This window comes from Jaculus jaculus, chromosome 14 (genome assembly GCF_020740685.1).
Source record: "Jaculus jaculus isolate mJacJac1 chromosome 14, mJacJac1.mat.Y.cur, whole genome shotgun sequence".
Taxonomy (NCBI): Eukaryota; Metazoa; Chordata; class Mammalia; order Rodentia; family Dipodidae; genus Jaculus; species Jaculus jaculus.
The window spans coordinates 25162077-25185322 of NC_059115.1; the positions used below are offsets into that span (position 1 = coordinate 25162077).

A 23246-nucleotide genomic window follows, 5' to 3' on the forward strand; every position below is an offset into this window, starting at 1 on the left:
GGGGTGAACCCTTATCTGGTTCTGGGAAAATAGGAAACCAATAGGCTCCACAGAGAACCTCCACTGCTCTCTAAGAAGAATGAATATACACATCAATATAGCTTTCTAATGACTAAGCTTATCCCTTTTTATTCAAACTGTTCTTACTTTTGGTTGGATAATCTATTCTGTTTTACAGATGGAGAAGAATATGGGGGAATACAAGGATACATCAATACATCAAGAAGAGAGAGCTGACTGCCTACCAGTAGATGGGTCACCTCCATGTCATCTGCTCAGGACCAGAAGTCATTATAGGGGAAGTGGTGACATGAATACTGTTCTCACAGCCAGAATGAAAAACCAGTTCCAGTGAAATGGCAACAGACACTGTGGTCACTCAAACCTCATCAAAACAGAGATCCAGAGTCTACAGAGAAAGCACCACTAAATCAGATCTCTATCTTGCCCAACAAGGCTCAGGAGCATTGTGAATGAGGGGGTGGAAACATTGTAAGAGACTCAAGGTTGGGGGGAACAGCCTGAGGTACCACATTTCCTCCATCCCTGCAGAGACTAACCGGGGCTTCTTGGTCCCCACAATGCATACCAATAACCCCACCTAAGACCCTCAGCAGAATTGAGGCTTAGGAAAGGGTTCTATGTGTGTGTGTGTGTGTGTGTGTGTGTGTGTGTGTGTGTGTGTGTATGCATGCTTGTGTGGTGTACAACCTCAGATATAGTTCCTCAGGTGTATCTACCTTTTTGAGATAAGGTCTTTCATTGGCCTGGAACTCACTTATTACACTATACTGGTTGGCTAGGTAGCCCAAAGTTCCCCCTGCCTCCACCGCATAAGTGCTGGCATTACAAGCATGTGCCACCCCACATGGCTTTTCTTCTTACATGGATTCTGGGCATCATGGCATCAAACTCAGGTTCTCATGATTATAATACCAAATTTTACTAAATGGACTATCTCTAGCATTTCACACGGTATTTTTGTGAGAATTAAAGCATTTAAAATAGAGCCGGCATATAGTAAGTGCTCTGTGCAGTTGTCTACACCTCATACTCACTCATGTTGATCCTTCTCCCAGGTGTCTGTCCTTCTGGTTAGATGCCTTCTTCCTCCAGCCATTCAGAGTGTGTGTGTGTGTGTGTGTGTGTGTGTGTGTGTGTGTGTTGCCTCCTCACTCACTGCATGACCCCCTCTGCCATCTCATCACAACAGTCTGGTGTGCAAGATGGAAAGAAATGCTTTTCATCCATCACAAACCAGACAGAACCTCGAATATGATGGCCATTGATAATGAGTAAAACACAGGGAAAGACACAGGTTCCACTACCTTTGTTTTGGTAGAAATTTACCGTTTCCATGAAGCACACATCCTCTCAGGAACAGAGTACACAACCATATCAGATGCTGTCTTGAACCCACCTCTCAGCCCCACCTTGGTCTCTACGGAGGCCCCTGGCTGGATAGAGATGCAGGGCCAGCGTATGGTAAGGCTCCCAGTAGCATTCCAGCAGTCACCTGACAGCAGATGGGAAAGCTATGGCAAAAGAAGAGGAGTAGGCTTTCCCAATGACCCAGGCCTTAGAGCTGGGTTAGCAGTGAGTCCTGAGTAAGCTTAGGCTCAATCCACTCGGGCTCCACACTCAGCAGGAAAGGTGGTGCTTAGGGCCTGGGCCTGTAGTTAGGAAGCCCTCTCCAACTCACTGACAGTGGCCTTCTCCTCTGCCTTCTCTAGAGCTGCAAGGAACCTTGAATAAACTGACACTCAAGATCTCAGCGGATAACACACCACCAGCGAGTTATCCATCCCACCCATCATCATTGCTACATCTTCTACCCTAACTCACAGTGCTCTGTGACACAAACTGCCTTGATGACCCCTGATTCATCCCAAACCTGACCCAAGCCCAGCACCTCACTGCCAGATTCCTTGTTACTGTGCATTACTGGTACATTTCCACCCACTCATCTTGGATTAGCACCTGACCTGGGCTGTGGACTCCCATAGGGCCAGAGGGGCAGCAGGGATGGAGTCTTCCTCCCATCAGGTTTTGCTTCTTTCTGAGCTCTGAGCTCCCATCTGACCAAGGAATGTACCTCACTTGGTGCCATGAGTCTCCAGGCCAGGCTTACCTGGGCCACTGCAAAAGGAGGCAATGATCGCTAGGATACACACGATGCTCAGGTAAGGGATCCAGGGCGCATGATCCTGTGAGAGAACAACAGTGTGGGCAGGTGAGGAGGTGGCCACGTGGCCAGGCCCCGGATTCCCCCTGGCTCTTCATGCTGCATCTGTGTGACCTCTGACAGGTCCACCTCTTATCCGTATGGGCCCAGTTTCAGCATCCATAACATGAGATAAATGGCAATCACTTAGTCATTCCCCCCACCGGTTTCACAGATATGAGGAGACAATGAGAAAAGGTCTACAGAGAGTTATGCAATCCCTGGCACCCAGGAAGTGGTAAGTAAACACACAGCTCAGAGTTACTGCTTTGTTTGAAGCAAGATGCAAATGAAAAGTTCCACGTATTATTGTTCTTCTCAGTTTTCATTCTTGCTGGGTGAAGATCCATGTTTGAGCCCCTACCATCCTCCAAGGCCTGGTGAACTAATTCATTCATGAAATGAGTGTGTGTTGTGGGGGGGGGGGGGTGCTCATCCGGCAGGATTGCGGTGCTACACACAGGAGTTGAGAGATCACTGAGACCCTGTGGAGGGAGCGCCACCTGCTGGATGGGGCATCTTAGGGACCATCTAATATAATCTCTATAGACAGGTAAACTGAGGCCTTGCTCACAGTCATACAGTCTATTACAGGGCTGTGCCCAAATCCAAGAACTCTCCTCAATGCCACCTGGTTGCTCAGGAGCTGAAATTCACTAGAACTACCTCCTAGGAGGTGTCTGCGAAGACAATGAGCGCCACAAAGCAAAGCCCTGAACTCATGACACCAGAAGTTGGCTCCACTCTCACCTTCCCCACCCCACGGTGTGGCAGCACGTGCTCTTACCTGTAGTGTCAGTGTGACAGTGAGGGTCCCAAAGAAGACAGCCATCAGCCCGAAGCCGCCAATGAGGAGTGGCCTCCGTCCCCAACGCTCAATGACCAAGCCCTAGTCCAGGGTAGAGAGAAAGACCACACTATTATTCCACATTAAGCAGCAGTCATGGAAAACATATGCCCTGAGAATTAGCAAGGAGGCACCGTCCAAGGCTGGCTTTGATGCTGTGACATCTGGCGACTGCTTCCTTCCTTCATGGTCACTGAGAAAGAGAAAAGGGAGAACAAAAGGAACAATCCTGAGCAGTTTCTTGGTGGTGTCATAACTGCTCTCTATTCCTCCAGGTGAAGGCATGTCCCTCTGCTGAGTGGGGAAGAAGGAGCTGGGAGGACATGGTCACCACAGCCTGCCACCCTTGATTAGAGCCAGGCTGGCAACAAGGCTGTCCTGTGGGCTTCCATAGTAAGGGCACATGGGGCAAAGGGCAAGGCTGGGCACACAGTGGGAATAATGAAGGGCCACTAGCCTTCCTCTTGACATGTCTGCAGGTGCATTTCCTACTGGGGAGAGTGATGTGGGAGGACCAGCTTTCACTGCCTCCGAAGTTCTCTCCTCCACCCAGCAGCGCAGTGCTCCAGGGCTGCCAATGACCATTCGCTGGCCCCTTTCCTGTGCCTCGCGTGGTGAAGGTAACGCTGCTAAACGATCGCAATTGTGTCCGAGACAGGCAAACGGGTTGTGCTGCTCTAGGGTAGTTAGCGGTGGTGGGGAGTGCAATTATTATTTCACTTGTTTATTGTTCTACCACTGGGCAGATGTGTAGACTTCCACGTGTGGCTTCATGCCCCCAAGTCTCAGAACCTTTGTCTATGACAGGAGAATGAACATACCCTTCCACAGACAGGAATAGTGGGTTAAGTAAGAGACTATCTACAGTGCTGGTAGATGGCATCAGACCAGGCTTCCTGTAGGAGACAGTAACAGGCAGAGCAAAGGTTTGGAAGCATGAAGGCCCCATGCAAAAAACCATTTGCTTTGAGCAAAGGGAACTGGTGATATTGTGGAGGGTCACAAAGCTGGAGCATGTGAGCCTCCTTCCTGGCAGCTTCAGGTGACAGAGGAACCATGGCAGCTTTGCCTCAAAGCCTAAGGCCTCTACAGAGGAGACTTGCTGCAAGGCCTCCAGTTACATTACTTCTTCTCACTGCTCTGCCCCAATGAAGCTGGGTGGTGACAGGCTGTCTGGGAGATGGGTGGGCTATTTGCTCCATTGAGCAGGCACTGGGGCTGGAGTGGAAGCTGCCATCAAAACGACATATCCCTGTAGGCCAGCTGAGAGGCCAGACCACCAGGTCATGGGGCGGAGCCTTCTGGGCATGGCAGTGAGGAGTGGGAGGGTCTTTGGATCAGAGGCAGGCTCTGGAGGAGAGCTTTTCCAGCTGATGGATGTATGCCCAAAAGCATCCAGGGCTTCTTTTAATTAATTAATTAACTAATTTGAGAGATAGAGGGAGAGGAAGCGGCAGATAGAGAGAATGGGCATGCCAGGGCTTCTATCCACTTCAAACAAACTCCAGATGCATGTGCCACCTTGTGCATTTGGCTTACATTGGTACTGGGGAATTGAACCTATGTCTTTAGATTTCGGAGGCAAGTGCCCCAACCGCAAAGCCATCTCTCCAGCCCAATATTTTGTTTTTATTTATTGGGGTGGAGAGAATGGGTGTGCCAGGGCTTCTAGCCACTGCAAATGAACCCGACACATGCACCACCCTGAGCATCTGGCTTGCATCCAGGACTTCTTATTGGAAAGGTTTTCTCCTGCTGACTCAGGGAAGGGCAGACCCAGAGCTCTGAAAGTAGGCCCCAGGGAACATGACTCATAGATGATATTCAGGGGCAAATAGGCCTGAAGACAGACAGAACTGGGTTTATGTCCTGGCTCTGACCCTTAGCTTTCTTTGTATGAAGGATGGGTGACTGAACATCTCCGAGCCTCAGTTTCCCCACCTGGAAAAGAGGAATGGTAGTATCTTTGCAGGGCAGCTGTGAGATGAGAGGGAAGAGTACAATGACCCAACCTGGTCTCAAGAACAACAGGGGCTTCCATCCAGTCAGAGGCACGAGAGACTCAGGAGAGGCCTGTGGGTCTGCTCTCAGTTGAGCTAACACATGGTGGAAAAATATGTGCAGCACTACTTTGGGATGGTTAGCTGTGGCTGAGGATATGCAATTATTATTTCGCTTGTTTATTTATGTGCAGCACTGCTGGGGTGGCTAGCTGTGGTGAGGGTACAATTATTTCACTTGTTTATGTGCAGCATGACTTTGGGGTGGCTAGGCATGGGGTGGGGTACAATTTCACTTGTTTATATGTGGCACTGCTTTGGGTGGCTCGCTGTGGTGGGGATACACACTATTATTTCACTGGTTTAGTTGTCCAAGTTGAGTGTTTTCTCTAACTTAAAAATAGACAAAAAAGAAGCCAGGCGTGGTGGCACATGCCTTTAATCCCAGCACTTGGTAGGAGGATCACCATGAGTTCAAGGCTACCCTGAGACTACCTAGTAAATTCCAGGTCAGCGAGAGCTAGAGTGAGACCCCCACCTGGAAAAACCAAAAAAAAAAAAAAGACTAGAAAATAGGGATAGTGTGTGAGAATGTCCCTCAAGCCCCATACCTTTATTTTTCCCCCAATCATTAATTGTACTAGTTACATTCTTGTTGCTATGACCAAAGCAACTTAAGAAAGGGAAGGTTATTCCCTGCTGAGCAGATGGTCTGTCATGGTGGGGAAGACATGATGGCAAGACCCTGTCTGGAGGCCAAGAGCAAACAGGAAGTGGAGTTGGGCAGTAAAACCTCAAGGCCCACTCCCACCAATCCACTTCCTCTAGAACCTTCTAAAGGTTCTACAACCTTCCTTAACAGCACCACTAGCTGGGGAGCAAGTGTGTAAACATATACGTCTATAGGGGCCACTTCAGATTCAAGTCACAATACTAGTGGTTTCTAATACTCCTGTCAGTGAAGGTGTACAACCATGTAATGCGTATCCTTGCTACTGCCTAAGGATGTTGTGTCCAGCCCTGTGGCTAACAGAGTGGCAGGCAAAGGTACAGAGAGGCTCCAGTGGAAGCGTGGTTATGGATAGGTGGGGAGCTTTGTGCATGAGCATCCCTGAAGGGCGGGGCCAGACTCCCCAGTGACACAGTAATGAACTCAGTGTGGAGATTGGCAAAGACAAGCTTCACAGGTCCTGGGGACATTGTTATACTGAGATCAACACATATTACATTATGACATCTATAATGACTTGTATAACAGTTGTGCTGAAATTAATGTGTCACAGTTAGAGAGATTAATGTGTCACCTCATTACATGGAGAGTAACAGTTTATACTGTTTGGTTACAGTGAGATTAACCTTCTCATGACAAGGCTAAAATATTTTATACTGCAGTGTAACCTTGTGTTGCATTCTACACAGAAATTAACAAATACTGGTTAGCAATGTTTTGGGTTTTTTAAAAAAAATGTTTCTTCCACTGGGGGAGTAGGGCACTTGCTGAGCATGTGAGAGGGAGTAGGGAATGGACAGTTTGGCTGAGCTCTGTGCAGAGGAAAGTAGGCCAAGGCAGAAGGTGGAGCCCCATCGAGTCAGACTGGGCTCTGCCTTTTCATCTTGTTAACAATGTCCTTTAAATAGTCATGCTTTAAAATTCTGATAAAAACTTAAGTTTTTAATACACCAATTTTGCAAAACTTCTCCTATATTCTCTTCAGCAGGTTTTATAGTTTTTTATTTATTTATTAGAGATAAAGGCAGAGGGAGACAGAGAGAGGGAGAAAGAGAGAGGAAGAGAGAGAGAGAAAAAAAAAAGAGAGAGAGAGACAGGATGGGCACTCCAGAGCCTCTAGCCACTGCAAACCAACTCTAGACATATGTGCCACCTTGTGCATCTGGTTAATGTGGGTCCTGGGGAATCAAATCTGGGATTTTTGGTTTTTGGTTTTGCAGGCAATAGCTAAGCCATCTTTCCAGCCTAGGTTCCAAAGTTTCAATGTTGGATGCATGGTCCAGTTCAAGGTAAGGTTTTGTATACAGCGTGATAAGAGTTGCCATTCATTTTTCCAAATGAATATCTTATTTTTAAATATTTTGTAGTTATTTGAGAGGAAGAGCATGTGACAGGGCCTCTAGCCACTGAACTCCAGATACATGTGCCACCATGTATATCTGGTTTACATGGGTCCTGGGGAATTGAACTTGTGTCCTTAGGCTTTGCAAGCAAGTACCTTAGCCATTAAGCCACCTCTCCATCATGAATATCATTTTATGGCACCATTTCTAGGCAAGACTGTCCTTTCCCCATTGGGTAATGCTGGCCATTTGTCTCCTGGACTCTACTCTGTTTCCCTCATCTGGCTGGCTGTCCTTAGACCCATATCCTGCCATCTGGGTTACTACACCTGAGCACTGCTGGAACACCTGCTGTGTACTTGCTATGGTTCCAGGCGATTTGCATGTATTAATAATTAGATCCCTAGAACATCCCTATGGGGCAGATGCTGATGTCAAGAACTGGAAATTAAGGGAGGCTTAGCAGTCTGGCTGAACCGCAAGTGAAGAGTCTGGGTTCTGGCCTACCTAGCCTGTGTCAGCACCCTGCCCTCAAGCGGGTGCTCTGCCTCCTCTCCCCATCACTGTCAAGATCAACTGGCTTATGCCTATCTAAAGAGTATTATACATCCCCAAATATTTCTGTCATCTATTGAGCTGCCTGTGGTCACTGGGAGTTCTCATGGCCAAGCCCTGGCACTGGGTATAAAGAGGACAGAGGCAGGAGTCACCTTGGGGAGGTTTGTGGGTTGAATTCTATTTTCCCATAAAGAGAAACAGTGAAACTCGAACTCTCATTACTAAAGAATGGGACCTTATTTAAAAGTATGGTTTTATAGTGGCATTTAAACTGACATTGAGGTGTTCTCAATCCATCATGACTGGTGATTCTATGTAAGGCCAAATTTGGGAAGAGAAAACAGACATGTACACAGACAAGATGCCAGGTGAAGATGGAGCGCAGGCTGCATGAGGCATCTACAAAGGAAGGAGCACCAAGGATGGACAGCTACTGCTGGAGACTTCAGAGGACAGGGACAGAAACACCCGCCTCGTGCCAGCCTCAGGAGGAAGCCACCTGGCTACACTCAAACCCAGGGCTCTGCTCGCAGAACCATGAGGACACGTGTCTGTTGGTGAAGCCATAGGGAGCTGTGTGAAGCACACAGGGCTCTTGGTGATGGGTGTGTAGCATAAGGGAAGAGGACAGAGAGAAGGGAAATAAGGCCTGACACCTCCCTCCTTTCAAATTTGGCTCAGTCACAGCCTCTAAATGTGATCTAATGCATTTTTGTATTCTTGTATATCAGACTTTACACACAGTATATATAGCCATCCCTATCTGTATCACTTTTTTTTTGCTTCCATCCATCTCTAAACTTCCAGAAGATCTGATTTCTCAGGGACCTTTCTCATGAGAGTTCATTGTCACAAGAGGATGGGACGGAATTTTGACTTCTGAAGGTGATCTCCCCTGCACTCAGGCTTGGGCCTTGCCCAGTCCCTGCTTGGCTGACTGAATGCTCCAGGATGTCACATGCAGGCCCCAGAAGCTTCAGAAAGGGGACCTTGTGTGGGTCTTGTTTGCCTGCTTGCAGCCATGATCCCAGCCAAAGACAAAGCTGTTCTCTAGGGAGTGTGATGACCTTCTCCAATGGCCTCACGCGAGCCTTACTCCACGCAGCAGCAGTGTGCTGGAGTGTTTATAAGGGGAGCGCTTGGTCTGATGTAAAGAAACGGATAGAGATTGAGATCTGCACAGACACAGCCCAGCAACTGCTTTCCTGCTTTCTAAGCATATGGTCTCACACACACACACAGACCACACAAACACATGCACAAACCATACCACACAGTATACGCACATTCCATATGATCACACACATGACACACCATACACACACTCCATACAAACACTCACATACACAGGCACATGCATAAACATACCATACACACATTCCATATAAGCATACACATGCACAAACATCATACACCATTGCACATTTCATACAAACACACACTGCACACATACCACAAATATACCACATATTCAACACATACCACATACACACATATACACAGCACACACAGGCATACATGTACAAACATTCATGTTAAGTCTACATGTTTTAGCCATTCTGGAAGGTTCTCCCAGAAGCCCTGACCAGTGTGGTGAGGGGTGGTGGGAATTCATACAAGACATTTAAATGTGTGGAGACATGACCCAGGTTAGGGCCAGCACCTAAGCATTGCCAGTGGCTACCTGGATCCTGACTTTTTGGATTTCTCCATCCCTGCCCTAGCCACCTCTGACTCTCTTGGTAGAAACAAGTTTTGGCTCTTGAAGGCTGGGAGTAGGGAATGGACAGTTTGGCTGAGCTCTGTGCAGAGGAAAGTAGGCCAAGGCAGAAGGCAAGGAATAAAGGTAGCGTCCAGGCTACCTGCATGGAAATGGGACTTCCAGGACCTTGTCCAGAAGACAGTACAGCAGGAATGATCTTCTCCCTGGGATGAACTCTTTCTACCCAGAAGTTAAAAAAAGTCAGTGGAACAGAGGCTAGGAGGGTTGGTTTATCAGGTACGAGCACTTGCTGTGCAAGCATGCAGGCCTCAAAAGACTGGAATCCGATCCCCAGTACCCACATAAGAGGCTGTGGAGACTGGAATCCGATCCCCAGTACCCACATAAGAGGCGGGCGTGACCGAACATGTCTGCAACCCAGGGCTGTGGGAGGTGAACCTGCAGTGACAGACTCAGCCTCAAGGAGCCAAAGCAGAGGAACAATTCAATTTGGACAAGAAGAAAAATAATTAGGTATTATTTTTTTCTTATTTTGTTTATTTATTTATTGCTGCTAGGGATTGGACCATGGTTCTACCACTGAGCCACAGCTTGCTTTCAGAGCAAAGGAGCAGAGAAAGGGGCCTGGTGTCCAGGTGGCCTAGAAATGCTTTCACAGAGCCACAGAGAGCAGAGCAGGCCAGCTGAGGGACTGCGCCGGTGAGTAGCTGGCACCTGTCCACCTTATCCTAGCCACAGTCCCACCCTCACTTTCTTTTGACGGGATCATCTTAAGTGCAAGGGGCATGCGGTGCGATCCAGAGTGGGAAGGTTTGAAACCAGGAGAAATTTTGTGGGAAGTATAAAGTCAGGAGCCCATCTCAGAGTGCAGACAGCAGGTTGTAGAGACTAGTCTTGCTGTTCTGTTCTTTTTTTTTATTTTTTATTTTTTTTAAAATTTTTATTAACATTTTCCGTGATTATAAAAGCTGTTCTGTTCTTGGCCAAACTCACAGGACCACTTGCTCATAAGGCATTATTGAGAGTAACAGGTAGATATGCCATGGGAAAGCAGGAAATGGGCTTCTAGGTCAGAACATCTCCCTGCCTGGATATGCTGGGGCCTGTCAGTATCTCCTCACTCCTTCTCAGCCCATGCATGGAAGGTAGAGCTTCTGACCTGGACGGGAACCCCGCCTGTGTGCATACTCCCTTCAGCCATGCATCCCGTTAGCGCGCCTGGAATGATGAAGGAAGCAGAGGATGAAGAGCTGCTTAGCCGTGGTTGTAATTCCTCAGATCTGGTGGGTGCTGCGCAGCTCAGAGGGAGGCAGCCAATAGTAGCCACTCCTGCCTGCAGAGAGCTTGGGGTGGGGACCAGAACAGAGGGCCAGTTCTGCTTTGCTGAGTTCCCGTCTGTTTTGTACACTAAACAGCGGATGGGCATGTGTGCACGCCTAGTTTTCCCTGCCAACTTGTGGCCCATGCAGAGGCCATGGGACTGTTACTCCCCAAAGAAAAAGGGGAATTAAATGAATTCAGCTCCTTGAAGTTAATTGGAGGCACATTTCAGCCTGACTCTCTGCCTCCCTTCTCACCTTAGGTGGCTGGAACTGTAGAAGCTAGTGCTATGGCATCAGGTTTGTGTGGATGCTGAGGGTCTTCACTCTCATGCTCAGTGGCAAGTGCTTTCCACCGAGCCATTTCCCTAGCCCTCAGAACATGAATTTTAGGGAGTCCTGGGGACTGGAATACTGAGTTGCATGGACTGTATCTCCAACGAACTTTAAGTACAAGGAATCTCTACGTGGTCTTATCACAGCACATACTGAGGTATCACTCCACTTCCCCGAGAGAAAAATGGGGATCAGGGCTTTTAAGTAGCTAGCCATAGTTACTCAGCTAGTGACCAGTGGGCAGGCCAGGAGACCTCTGAGCCCAAGCACACTCACGTCTCTTTGTCACCTCTACCCACCTTCTTTGCTCATGCTGGGACTCATCTCTCAAGTCTCGGAACAAACTCTAAAGATTGTGACGCTGAAGTTGTAGAATTATCTGGAAGCCCGGGGACTGTAGGGAGCAGAACTCCCAAAGGTTTGTCTTTAGCTAATCCAGAGCACAATGCTATCCTGTCAATACAAAACCAAGCTGCCAATGAATAAAGCTGACCTTCTGTGAATTCTGTCCTGGATTTGGAAAAGCAGTGGGTGCCTCCCACCAGAGACAAGCCAGTCCCTGGCTCCATAGCCCCCAGCCTCTGTCCACACTGCAGCAACTGCTAAGCTTCTGTGATTTAAATGATACTCACTGGGGCTGGAGAGATGGCTTAGCGGTTAAGCGCTTGCCTGTGAAGCCTAAGGACCCCGGTTCGAGGCTTGGTTCCCCAGGTCCCACGTTAGCCAGATGCACAAGGGGGCGCACGCGTCTGGAGTTCGTTTGCAGTGGCTGGAAGCCCTGGCGCGCCCATTCTCTCTCTCTCCCTCTATCTGTCTTTCTCTCTATGTCTGTCACTCTCAAATAAATAAATAAAAAATGAACAACAAAAAAATTTTAAATGATACTCACTGGAAGTCACTCCTCCAAGCAGCTATACCGCAGCAGGAAAATCAATTTAGAAAGCCAGCTGTTAGCAAGGTGGTGGTTATTTACAGCCTTTAAGCTGCTGACTGATGCCCCCTGATCAAATTAATCACAGATGAAAGAACAAAAGGGTCTCCTCTTCTCAATCTTAATAGGCCTCAGACCTATTTTAACAGACTATTAAAATCTCAGAAAGGCTGGGGGTGGTGACACATGCCTTTAATTCCATCAGTTGGGAGGCAGAGGTAGGAGGATTGCCATGAGTTCGAGGCCGCCCTAAGACTACATAGTTAATTCCAGGTCAGCCTGGCCTACAGTGAGTCCCTACCTCAAAAAAACAAAGAAAGAAACAAAAAAATCTCAGGATGGAAAAACAAAACAAAACAAAGCAGGAAGTACTTTTGGATAGGCAACACCCTGAAGAGTTGGATGAAATAGTCTATGTATATCTGGAAACAAGGTCATCCAAACTCTGGAAATAGCATAGGAGTTACTGAATAGTAACTTTGTCAGGAAGGAGGGAGCCACTGCCCCAGGCTTTGAATTTTGTCTCCATGACATCTCTGGAAGGCAATGTATTGTTCCCAGTTGCCCCTGTAAGAAATGAGCACAAAGTGAATGGCTTAAGACAACATGGATGTAGTGTCTTGTGGATTGGGAGGTCAGAAATCTAAAAATCTCACAGGGTAAAAATGAGAGTGTTGGCAAGGAAGCTCTAGAGATGGGCCTCTCCTGGACTTCCAGGTACTTGCTGGAGGCCCCACGCCCCTTCCAGGCGGCACTGGTGGCCCAGGCCCTCCCACCTCTGCCTCCTGACCACACCTTCTGCTCTTTGACAGTCCTCTTCCCAGTCCTCTTCCAGCACACTTTAAAGGACCCAGTGACCTCACTGCCCATCTAGATAAGTCAGCAGCTCAAGATCTTTAGTCCCGTCTGTAACGTACCCTTTGTGACATGTTCACAACTCCCATAACTTCATACGTGGACATCTTAGGGAGCCATTACTGATGCCTGTCATAAATGGCCAACGTTATGTCTGTTTTACCAATGCTCAAATCAACTTAGAGATGTCAGACAATTTTTACAAGAAGATACTGGGGATCTGAATGCAGAGAGGTCCAGTCCTAAAGCCCACACACCCTTCCTTCTATCCCTGACACCTGCACCACACTGCATTGAATCTCATGGTTTTGTGGCTTGGGAAGAGTGATCCCCTTCTAAGGATGGCTTCTGGTGGACACTTCTTCACCTGGTCCCAGCTGCTCTAGAGCATGAAAGAGGCCAGGCTTCCTTCTCCAAGTCCAGCTGCTCCTTCTGCCCTTGGCTTCCTGATGTCCTCCATAGTCCTCCTGGACTCACCCCAGGACAGCTTTATGTCAGTGCTACATATCATGTGTTTCTGAGTCTGTCTTTGTCTCTAAATCACCACTGCACCACATGACCACCATGATGCGTGGTGTTCTCTGGTGCTTGTGAAATGGACAGTGCATGAATTACAAGATTCCACCATCAGGCCATGATGAATTACAAGACAACGGGCCACGCAGCCAGCACTGTCTGATCAAGGTTGTGTGGAGGTCCCTGCGTCCCTAGAAACATGACCTTCTTTCGCCTTGGGCCATGGTCAGCTCCTGAAGGCAGGTCTCACAGTGGCCTGTGTAAGCCCAGAGTGGACTCAGCAGCTGACCCCAGGGAGAAATGACAGGAGCCATAGCCAGGCTTCCATGGTCTGTCCATACTTAAAGGGGGTTCAGAGCCCTCTTCAGAAGCATATGGATTAGGGAAGATTCCTCCTTCTCTACTAGAAGTGTGAGGTGTCATCCCCTTCTTTTTGTGACTTCCAAGACAGACCTCATCAAATGTCTTCAGTTTTTAATGAAGATGATCTGCTAACCAGAGTGGGGACCAGAGGAATTGTCTCCTGGTATTAGGGACAACACCAGGACTGGATCAATACCTGCCCTTGGCTTGCTCCTCTTTCAAATGAGGTCGTCACCCAACTTCCAGGAGTAGCGTAAGCATGCATGAGATGGCACATTCATCAGAGTCCTGGGAACAGTAGGAGCGCTTACTCATATTCTGAGCCCACTAACTGTGACCCTGACCTTGACTTTTTCACCCATCAAAAGATTGCCAGAGGACTGGGGAGATGGGTTAGCAATTAAGAGGACTTTCTGTTTAAGTCTGAGAGTGTCTCAGGCCAAGAGGCTGCCAAATTCAACTCCCTAGGACCCATGTAAAACATTAGGCATGGCCACACACACATTTGTAACCCAGGCTGGAGAATCACTAGGACTTACTGATAGTGGTTTCAGTGGAGGAAGTGACCCTGGCTCAAAGAAATATATGTGTGAGTGATCTAGGACACCTGAAATTCTCCTCTGGTCTCTGCACACACACTCGTGGGTGCCAGCATCTATGCATGTGTGTATATACACATAAGACAATACAAACACACACACACACACACACACACACAGATCACCAGAGACTCTATGAAGTTTTCCTCTCTATCAAGTACACAAACCACAGCCTTTCTCAGATGAAGCATTGTGGTCAGCTGCCCACATGTTGCAAGGATGGTGGGCACTTGCTGAGTGAACATCAGGCTCTAGAGTCACCAAATGTCCATTCATTTGATGAGTACTCAGCCCATGTCTATGAGGTAGGGATAAATCCTTATAAAGGTGGAGAAACTGACTCACAGAGAAGTTGAATAATTGAAGTCATGCAGCTCAGTAGGAACAAGGCTGGAATGGGAAACCAACCAGTATTCATTCTGCAGAGAAGTTCCTAATAACCCCACCTATGGGCAGTGGTTAAGGAAGCGAACAAAGAATGGGTTTTCAGCAGATTGGACTTCCTTTATCACTAGAGCTAACTCAGACATGAACCATTTTTCTATCTATATGGTGTGTCAATGAAAACAACCTGGTAAGAGTAAACTGGAACTCATTTTCACACGAGATGCCCTAAACCAAAGCAGGTTCAAGGTTAGGACATAAACTAGGCTTGCTGCCTTGTCAGGATGACACATGCATCTATGCACAGAGCAGACAGGCAGCCTTTCCCAAGTGTCCTAGGATAGTCTGATTGGAAATCGTTCCTATCTGTTTTTCTGTTGCTTTTTTTTTTTTTTGAACTAATTCCCATCATTTATAATTACTGGCATTTACTTCCTATAACAAAGAAAATCAAAGAAACAAAACCTTTGTACTTTCCCCATCATTTTTATACCAGGCTGACTGTTTTCTTTAGCTGATCAAAGAAAGTAGTAATGACAAAAACTGGGGGCAGTATACAGCTGGAACCATGCATTTTGTGAAACCTACAGATGGTAAAACATTGCAATATTTCCTTCTAACAGAGAGTGAAAGGGTCACTCTTCTACAATTTCAATATTTTCCATTTAAAAATATGTATCCTGTTAGAATGACTAAGGAAAAGCACAGAGAAAAATAGTCTTCTTGAAAGCAAATCAGCAAAAGGATGTGAAGCCTTGTTGTGTGCACTGACATCAACCATATGGGTCCAGAGTGGCGAGGAGGGCTGAGAAACAGGTCTCCCAGGGTCCCAGTGCACTGCTTTGTGGTATCAGCCCTCCCTCCTCTCCTGTGGTGGAGAAAAGTCCCCTGCCTGACACGTGAGGCACAGACCATACTCCAACAAGGAAGCAGAGATACAAGCATCTCCTAAGGAGGGAAACTGAAGCTCGGAGAGGCTGAATGCACTGTTGAACACCACACAGCCAAGGAGTTTCAAACCCAGGATTCAGATCCACTTTGTCTGATTCCAGAACTTGAAAGAGGGACTGTGTTTTAGTAGGAAGACAAGGAAGTATGTCACAGATAATAGTGGAGGGGTAAAAGGTCCTTGGAGACTGCATGATGCTCTCCCCAAATTCAAAGCCAGCTTCTCGTGACAAAGAATAGGCTCCCTTGAGAACAGCCCTGCTTGTTCCCTTGAGTCCCTGTGCACTCCCCAGCCCATATGGAGGTCTCAGGAGCCCTCAGTGACTTACAGAGACTATGGCAGCCAGAGTCTCAATGCCACCCGTGCTCAGAGTGATGTACGGAATCTTGTCCTGAGGGATCCCAGCTTTCCCGAAGATGCTGTTGGTGTAGAACCAAATCTGTAATATGAAAAGAAAGAAGGCAGGTCAGGAAGAAGCCCTGGTCTAGTTCCTAATTAAGCTCAGGCATAAGTTCTCTTTGAGCCTTGTTGATGAGTCCAGATCAAGGTAGAGCTGTGTGATGTGTTCACTCATTGGTAACCCTTCATCCACTACATTCCTGAGTGTGATGTGTGGTTTCAGTTGTCCCTGAAGTGACAATGTCATGGACATCCTTAGCAGATTCAGGGTCAGTGAAGAGTTACTGTGTGTCAAATTCCATGCTCACTGCAAGGTGGTTAGGAAGTGGGGCTGTCATCCTATTACTTTGGCTCATGGTTTGAGAGGGAATATTCCATCATGGTGGAGGGAAGTCATGGTGAAGTTCATGGAGGTGAGAGGGAATGTGGAGCCGGGAGTCCTCACGATCTCAGCAGACTAGGACACAGACGCAGATAGCAGACAGAACTGGGGCTGGGCTGTAACATCTAGGACCTATGAAAAGTAGCTGATAGGGGGAAAAGTTTTCATTTTGGCTTACAGTCTTGAGGGGAAGCTCTGTGATGGCAGAGAAAAACATGGCATGAACCGAGGCTGGACATCACATCTGGAAAGCAGCACTGAGAGTGAGCCAAACTAACACTGGCAGGCTAGGACTAATACACCTCAAGGTCCACCTTCAGGAACACACCTCCTCCAGCAAGGCTCTACCTCCCAAATTACCATCAAGCGGGGATCAAGCATTCAGAACATGAGTTTATGGGGGACTTCTGATCCAAATCACCTCAATAACTCATGCAGTCTGCACTGCCAGGCCATCTCCACTTTGCAGAAACTTGAAGTCACTGTTACTAAAAACACTGTTTCTTCACTTGAGCCTGAAGATTCTCATGAGGAGCTTTAGGAGGCATTGACACTTGACCTATCACTCCGGTCTTCCTGTTGTGTCTGTCTCCACTGTCAGAACTCTTGGGTAAGTTTCTACTCAGCTCTATGAGTGGACACGGTGGTCATATGAAATGTTTTGTCCTGGATGATCATAATACAGGGTGAACTTGGCCCACTGCCCTTTAGAGCTTGTGTGTACTTCTGCCCCCTCCCCATGCTTTCTCAGAAATGCAAGTACCTGTAAAGCCCCCAGCCTTTACATCAGGCCCAGGCCACATCATTAAGAGTAATGAAATGACTGCAGCAAGCCAGGGCCGTCCTCACCATAGGAGGACTTCATGACTGCTGTAAGTCCAGCTCTGCCTTCTGCCACGCTGCTGTGAACAAAGCCCTGGGTGGAGGCTGCCCTCGCTGCCATCAGGCCTCCTCCAACCCCTCCGTGGAGGTGGAGGAGGGAGGCAAGCCTCTGGGCTTCTCTGCTGTGGGTGGGACTAGCTGTGGTTTGCCACTGTTGCATCCCTCATGCTGGCCATTCATCCCCATTCCCAGGGCTGGAATTTCAGCTTCCAGTGCTAGACCCCCAAGTCAGGCGGATACAAATCTGAAGCCTGCCTTTGTGAATTGCCTTGTTTGGGAGCAGAGGAAGTGGTAAGTTCGATGGAGAAGGCGTCACCCCCAGGAATTGTGCAGGGAGAACTTGGACTTGGGTTTCAACATCCTATCCTTATTTGATAGCTATGTGAGAATGAAACTGTGCGGATCTAGATTCCCCTACTCAGTTGGCTCCTTTCTCCTCCCCTTCTTTCCCATCATGAAATTATGGAAAAATACAAAGAAAAGACTCAGATAGTAAGGGTGGGTAGAAATGCTATCTTTTTGCATGTTTATGTATAAATAGTATGTGTATGTGTGTTCACGTGTATGGGCACATATGTATGTGTGGGTACTTATGCAATGTGTGTGTGTGTGTGTGTGTGTGTGTGTGTGTGTAGGCCAGGGAACAAACTTAGGTATCACTTGCAGGTATACCATCACTTTCCTTTGGAGGTCTCTCATTGGCCTGGAGTTCACCTATTAGGATAGAGCAGCTGACCAGTGAGCCCCAGGGCCCTTCTGTCTCTACCTCCCCAGCACTAAGATCACCTCTGGGTGCAGGGGATAAATTGCATGCAGGCCCTCATGCTTCCAAAGCAAGCACTTCAATACCTGAGCTTTCTGCTCAGCCTATAACAGGCTATCTTGAATTTTTTTTGTGTATGTGTGATGTGTATATGTGTGATGTGTGTGTGTGTGATGTGTATGTGTGTGATGTGTATGTGTGTGATGTGTATGTGTGTGATGTGTATGTGTGATTTGTATGTGTGTGTGATGTGTGTGTGTGATGTGTATGTGTGTGATGTGTATTTGTGTGGTGTGTGTGTGTGATGTCTATGTGTGTGATGTGTGTGCGATGTATATTTGTGTGGTGTGTATCTGTGTGATGTATATCTGTGTGATGTGTATTTGTGTGGTGTGTTATGTGTGTGATGTGTATGTGTGTGATGTGTGTGCGATGTGTATTTGTGTGATGTATATGTGTGTGATGTGTATCTGTGGTGTGTGTGTGTGACATGTATGTGTGTGATGTGTGTGTGTGATGTGTATGTGGGTGATGTGATATGTATGAGTGTGATGTGTATCTGTGTGATGTGTATGTGTGATGTGTGTGTGTGATGTGTGTGTGTGATGTGTGTGTGTGATGTGTATATGTATGATGTGTATCTGTATGATGTTTATATGTGTGATGTGTATTTGTGTGATGTGTGTGTGATGTACATGTGTGTGGTGGTATGTGTGATGTGTATGTGTGTGATGTGTATTGTGTGATGTGTGTATGTGTGATGTCTGTATGTGTGATGTATGTGTGCATGCACAGATGTTTATGTGTGTGATGCAGTTGCTCACATGCCACCATGTGAGTGTGGAAGTCGGAGGACAGCTTTGGGCGTCATCCTCACCTTCCACTGGCTTTGAGGAAAGAGCTTATCCTAATGCCGTGTTCTCCAGACTAGCTGGTCCATCCTAGTCCTACAGCATCTGCCTTTGATGTGGGTTCTGAGGGCCTGGACTCATGGTTGTACAGCAAACGTTGTATTCCCAGAGCCATCTCCCCTTTAAAAGATTTGTAAGAGCTTTTCTAAGAGTACTGGATCAATGTTTTACCTCATCTTATATATTACAAATAACAAAAAAGAGTTGATGTTAGTGGGGCATGGTGGTACACTCGAGAGGCAGAGGTAGGAGGAGCTCTGTAATTATTGGCCACCCTGAGACTCCATAGTGAATTCCAGGTCAGCCTGGGTTAGAGTGAGACCCTACCTTGAAAAGCCAAAAATAAATAAATTGATTAATTAATTTTAAAAAACAGCGTCACTGGTCTGGCTTTTCCTTCACTAGATGATACAGTATCTTTCTAGTCTGGTCTCCTTTGACTCTGACCTATGAGTGACTGAGGCTCAGAGACGTAAGGATCTCACCCAGGGCAGAAGTCAGAGATATGAGAATGCAGACACCATGTTGACCTCAAGGCAAGGTGCTCCCACAGCAAAATGATTTCATTTGGAAAAGAAAAGTGAGAAGGGCCCAGCTTCACCTACATGTCTATAATCATTTGTGTCATGTCTTCACAGGCACTTCACAGGGTGAGAAACTGAGGTACAGAATAGCTTTAGCAAATTGTCCAAAGACCCACAGCTGAACATTCTGTACTGCACTGAGTCACTGTGAGCAGTTTCAGGGCAGTCACAAGGACTGTGTGTATGGCTCACCCCACATACATGTGCACATGCATACATGTGCTTAAGTACCCACACACATGTGCCCACATACATGAACATGCATACGCACTATATACAATAAACATGCAAAAAAAGATATCATTTTTTCCCCTTTAAGTTTCAGTTCTCCCAGGTCCACAGTGGCATGGACGTGGAAGCAGGCTCTGGCAAGGTCCAGAGCTCTTTGTTCCGCATTAGGCAACGTGCACAGAACTGAAAGGCTGGAAATAGCATGAGGTGGGCAGAAGGCTGAGGAGAGGGAGCTTTTCCAGCACACCTCTGCAGTGAAGTTTGGAGAAACACCAGAGCTCATCAATAACAGGGTATGCATTAGCGAAAGTTAGGTCCCAGTGGAGAGAGGGTCCTGTTTAGAAATGTCATGGTTCTCAGTCTGTGTCTGGTTAACTACAGATTCCATATGCATTTTTTAAGACTCCAAGTTTTCACTTTGAGTGACAAACCCTCCCTCCCCTCAGGATAAAGCTCTTGCTGGGAGACCATCTGGTCCACCTGGTCTTGGTTTTGTCTGGAAGAACCTACCTACAGTCACTATGGGCTTAGGCAGAACTCTTGACCTCCATATTCCACAGAGTTTTGCTGACTTAGCCAGGCCAAAGAATAAGGCAAAAAGCAAATAAAGAACAATATGACCTCATTTCACCCCAGTGTTTCTGAAAATAAAATCTAGAGTTGTTAAAATTGGGAGAATGTGTGGCTTGTAACTTGCTGAGAGGTCGTTTCTCTCTCTCTCTCTGGACAGAAACTGTTCCCTGCCACTACACTTTCCTCCCACATTCCAAGCACCACCTTGTCATGGGTGGGTACCAGACTTCTGCTGACCGTCCCTCTGGGCTGACCGAGCTCCTCCCGAAGTGCACACACAGGACCTCCACTGGGTAGGGCCATGTTGGCTGCTCAGTGCCAAGTGGCTGGCGGTCTGTCTGGACCCTTCATGGATGGGACCCTCAAGCATCCACTCTGCTCCCAAGAAGTGGCAATAATGCTAAGTATTTAGTTCCCCTGCCTCTCAGATTCAGAAATTCTACCTTTTAGCACCTCAGTGAAAGCAGAGCAGGCTTGGAACATCCTTGGGAGACCTCTGCTCAGACCCCAAGGGATTTGATCGGAAGCTGTGTGGTTTTCTCAGGCTGAAGCTGCCCAGCCATGACTTTCTCACTCTTGGGCCTTCCTGAATGCCTGCTGACTGAGAACTGTGACACTTTGGTTTTCGAGGAATACAAGGCAGGGTGGGGCATCGGCAGCACCACAAGAGACAACTCTGCCAGCTTTTGGGCTGGACACGTGGGGATGAGCAGACTCCATGTCGTGGTCTCCCACTGGACAGAGAAGGAGACCAAGCACCAGTCATGCTTCATGGCTGCTCAATGGTATGGCCTTAGAGGAGGTTGGCAGAGCAGGGCTTTGAAGCCAGGCATCAGAATCCATGTCAGATCCGCCTACCCTCTGCCCCCCTCCCGCAGTTCCTCCATTTGCCTGCATGCACACTCACCGCATTGAGGCCACACAACTGGTAGCAGGCCATGGTGATGACCACAGTGATGACCTGCCAGCGGAGGAAGGGTGCCCTGAGCAGCTCCAGGACGGATGCCAGGCGGAGATTCCTCTGCACACGGCTCTCAGCCAGGGCTGCCTCCATCTCTCGGGAGACATCTGCTTTGCCCAGGAATGTCTGGAAGGCTGGGGACAGGACAAGCATGGTTTTTAGAATAATCAGGAGGTTTCTGGTGGCTGAGGCTAGGCCCAAGTAGGTGGGCACCACCCAGATACACTCCTAATCAGGGACCCTCTACACCCATGGAGTTCAAAGCTTGTGTTAAAATGGAGAAACGGGCTAAAAATGCTCAGTGGGTAAGAGGGATATAAGAGCACTTGATGTGCAAGCGTGAGTACTTGAGTCCAATCCCTAGTACCTACGTAAGAAGCTAGGCAGAGCGAAGCACGTGCTTACGGTGCTGGAAGAGGTGGGGCCACGAGGCCTGCTGTGGTTCCCTGGCCCACCAGTCTGACTGGAAAACGGGAATCTCCAGGTTTGGTGAGAGACTGTGTGTCAGAAATAAGGCAGCAATGCTACAGGACATCTGCTGCGCTGTTCTCCCTGGCCTCCATAGGTGTATACTAGGGTTACACACATGAGCACGCACAAGAGCATGTCCCACATGTACGCATGTATAGATGGAAACAGAAGCCCAGAGACATGCACTGAAGTGACTGAGTTGGCTGGGAGAGGACCTGAGGCCCATGACTTCCCCAGGGAGGGGCAGAGCATGTCCAGGCTTCCAATCTGTCTCTGCTGAGGCAGCTGTGCCCTGTTCTCCATCACCAGTCCTGCCTTTCACCACTGATGTAATAATTGTATAGGACTGAGCACATCAAACCTGGCCAGAAGCGTCTCCTTTCAGAAGTGCTCTTCCAGTGAGCACTCATTGAGTGTCTCCTGTTGGCCTGGCTCTGTTTGCTTATCTACACTAGGAGTGTGTGGGAGGAAGTTTATTGCCACCTGGCCAGACTGCCACAAAATTGGCTTGCTCAGTGGAAAAAGGAGAGAACCCATTGACCCTTACCTAGGCTCTTTCCATGTGCCCCCTGGAATGTAGATGAACTGAGAAAGAGTTTCAAGCAGCATGTCCTCCCAGGACCCAAATCACCCTGGTCATTGTGATTGAAGTCACTTCAGACTTGAGTGTTGCAAACTTCAAGCCTCAGGGACACTCTCTTTTCCTGCACCTGCCCTTGTATAAATTTCCATGGGAGAAGCTCCAAGGTGGGCTGTTCAGTGGACCCCTTAGCTGATAATTATCCACCATGCTGAGTGCTTTCAGAGGAGGTTTGAATATTCAGTGTCCTGACAGTCTTCCTTCTACAGGGAAAGATGAGGATGGCACCTACAGACTCCTGGAGACAGTCCATTCCAGACGCAGAGGGCAATCTGCTTAATGATGCTGCTCAGCACCACAGGCATGGGCAATTGCTCTCCTTCAGCAGGAAAAAAAGTGGTTAAGCTTGCTCCAGACTTTTCAAGAAGCAAGCTCAGGAAGCTTCAGGGTGCTCTTTCCAGCACAGTACTATAAACTGCCTAAAAGTGTCTCTTGTAAGCTCTGACTTATGCTTTTCCTAGTGTTGGGCCTTGAGAGGCCTGGGCGTGAGGCCTAGTGGAACTTCCTGAGTCTAGCTAAAGTTTGGTGATCTGCCACGGGTCAGCTGCGCCTAATGGCTTCTGGCCTGCTACTTCCAAGTAGGAGTTGGAATTCCCGCCCGTGCGCTTGGGACCAATCATCTCAAAGGTTGCGGTTTACTATTGGCCCTTACCCCCTCATCCTAAAATCCCCATCTTCATTCTCAACATTACAAAGGCAACTGCTTGTAACAATTAAGTGAGTTCCTGCTTCGACAAGACTCCCAACTCAGTGTGGTTTTTCTCCGGTAAGT

The 23246-nt window shown here is 47.8% G+C and overlaps 1 protein-coding gene across 4 annotated transcripts in view; it reads right to left on the reverse strand.

Annotated features, from left to right (window-relative positions):
* The window catches only part of Slc2a9 (solute carrier family 2 member 9), a 193881-nt gene that overhangs the window by 22523 nt on the left and 148112 nt on the right, over positions 1-23246 (reverse strand). For all 4 annotated transcript variants that reach the window (XM_045133943.1, XM_045133944.1, XM_045133941.1 and 1 more), the window contains 4 exons: positions 21310-21497; positions 16006-16116; positions 3012-3113; positions 2132-2207 (listed from right to left, as the gene is read on the reverse strand). In XM_045133943.1, coding sequence (XP_044989878.1) covers positions 2132-2207; positions 3012-3113; positions 16006-16116; positions 21310-21497 — 477 coding nt within the window. The remainder of the gene's footprint in view (positions 1-2131; positions 2208-3011; positions 3114-16005; positions 16117-21309; positions 21498-23246) is intronic.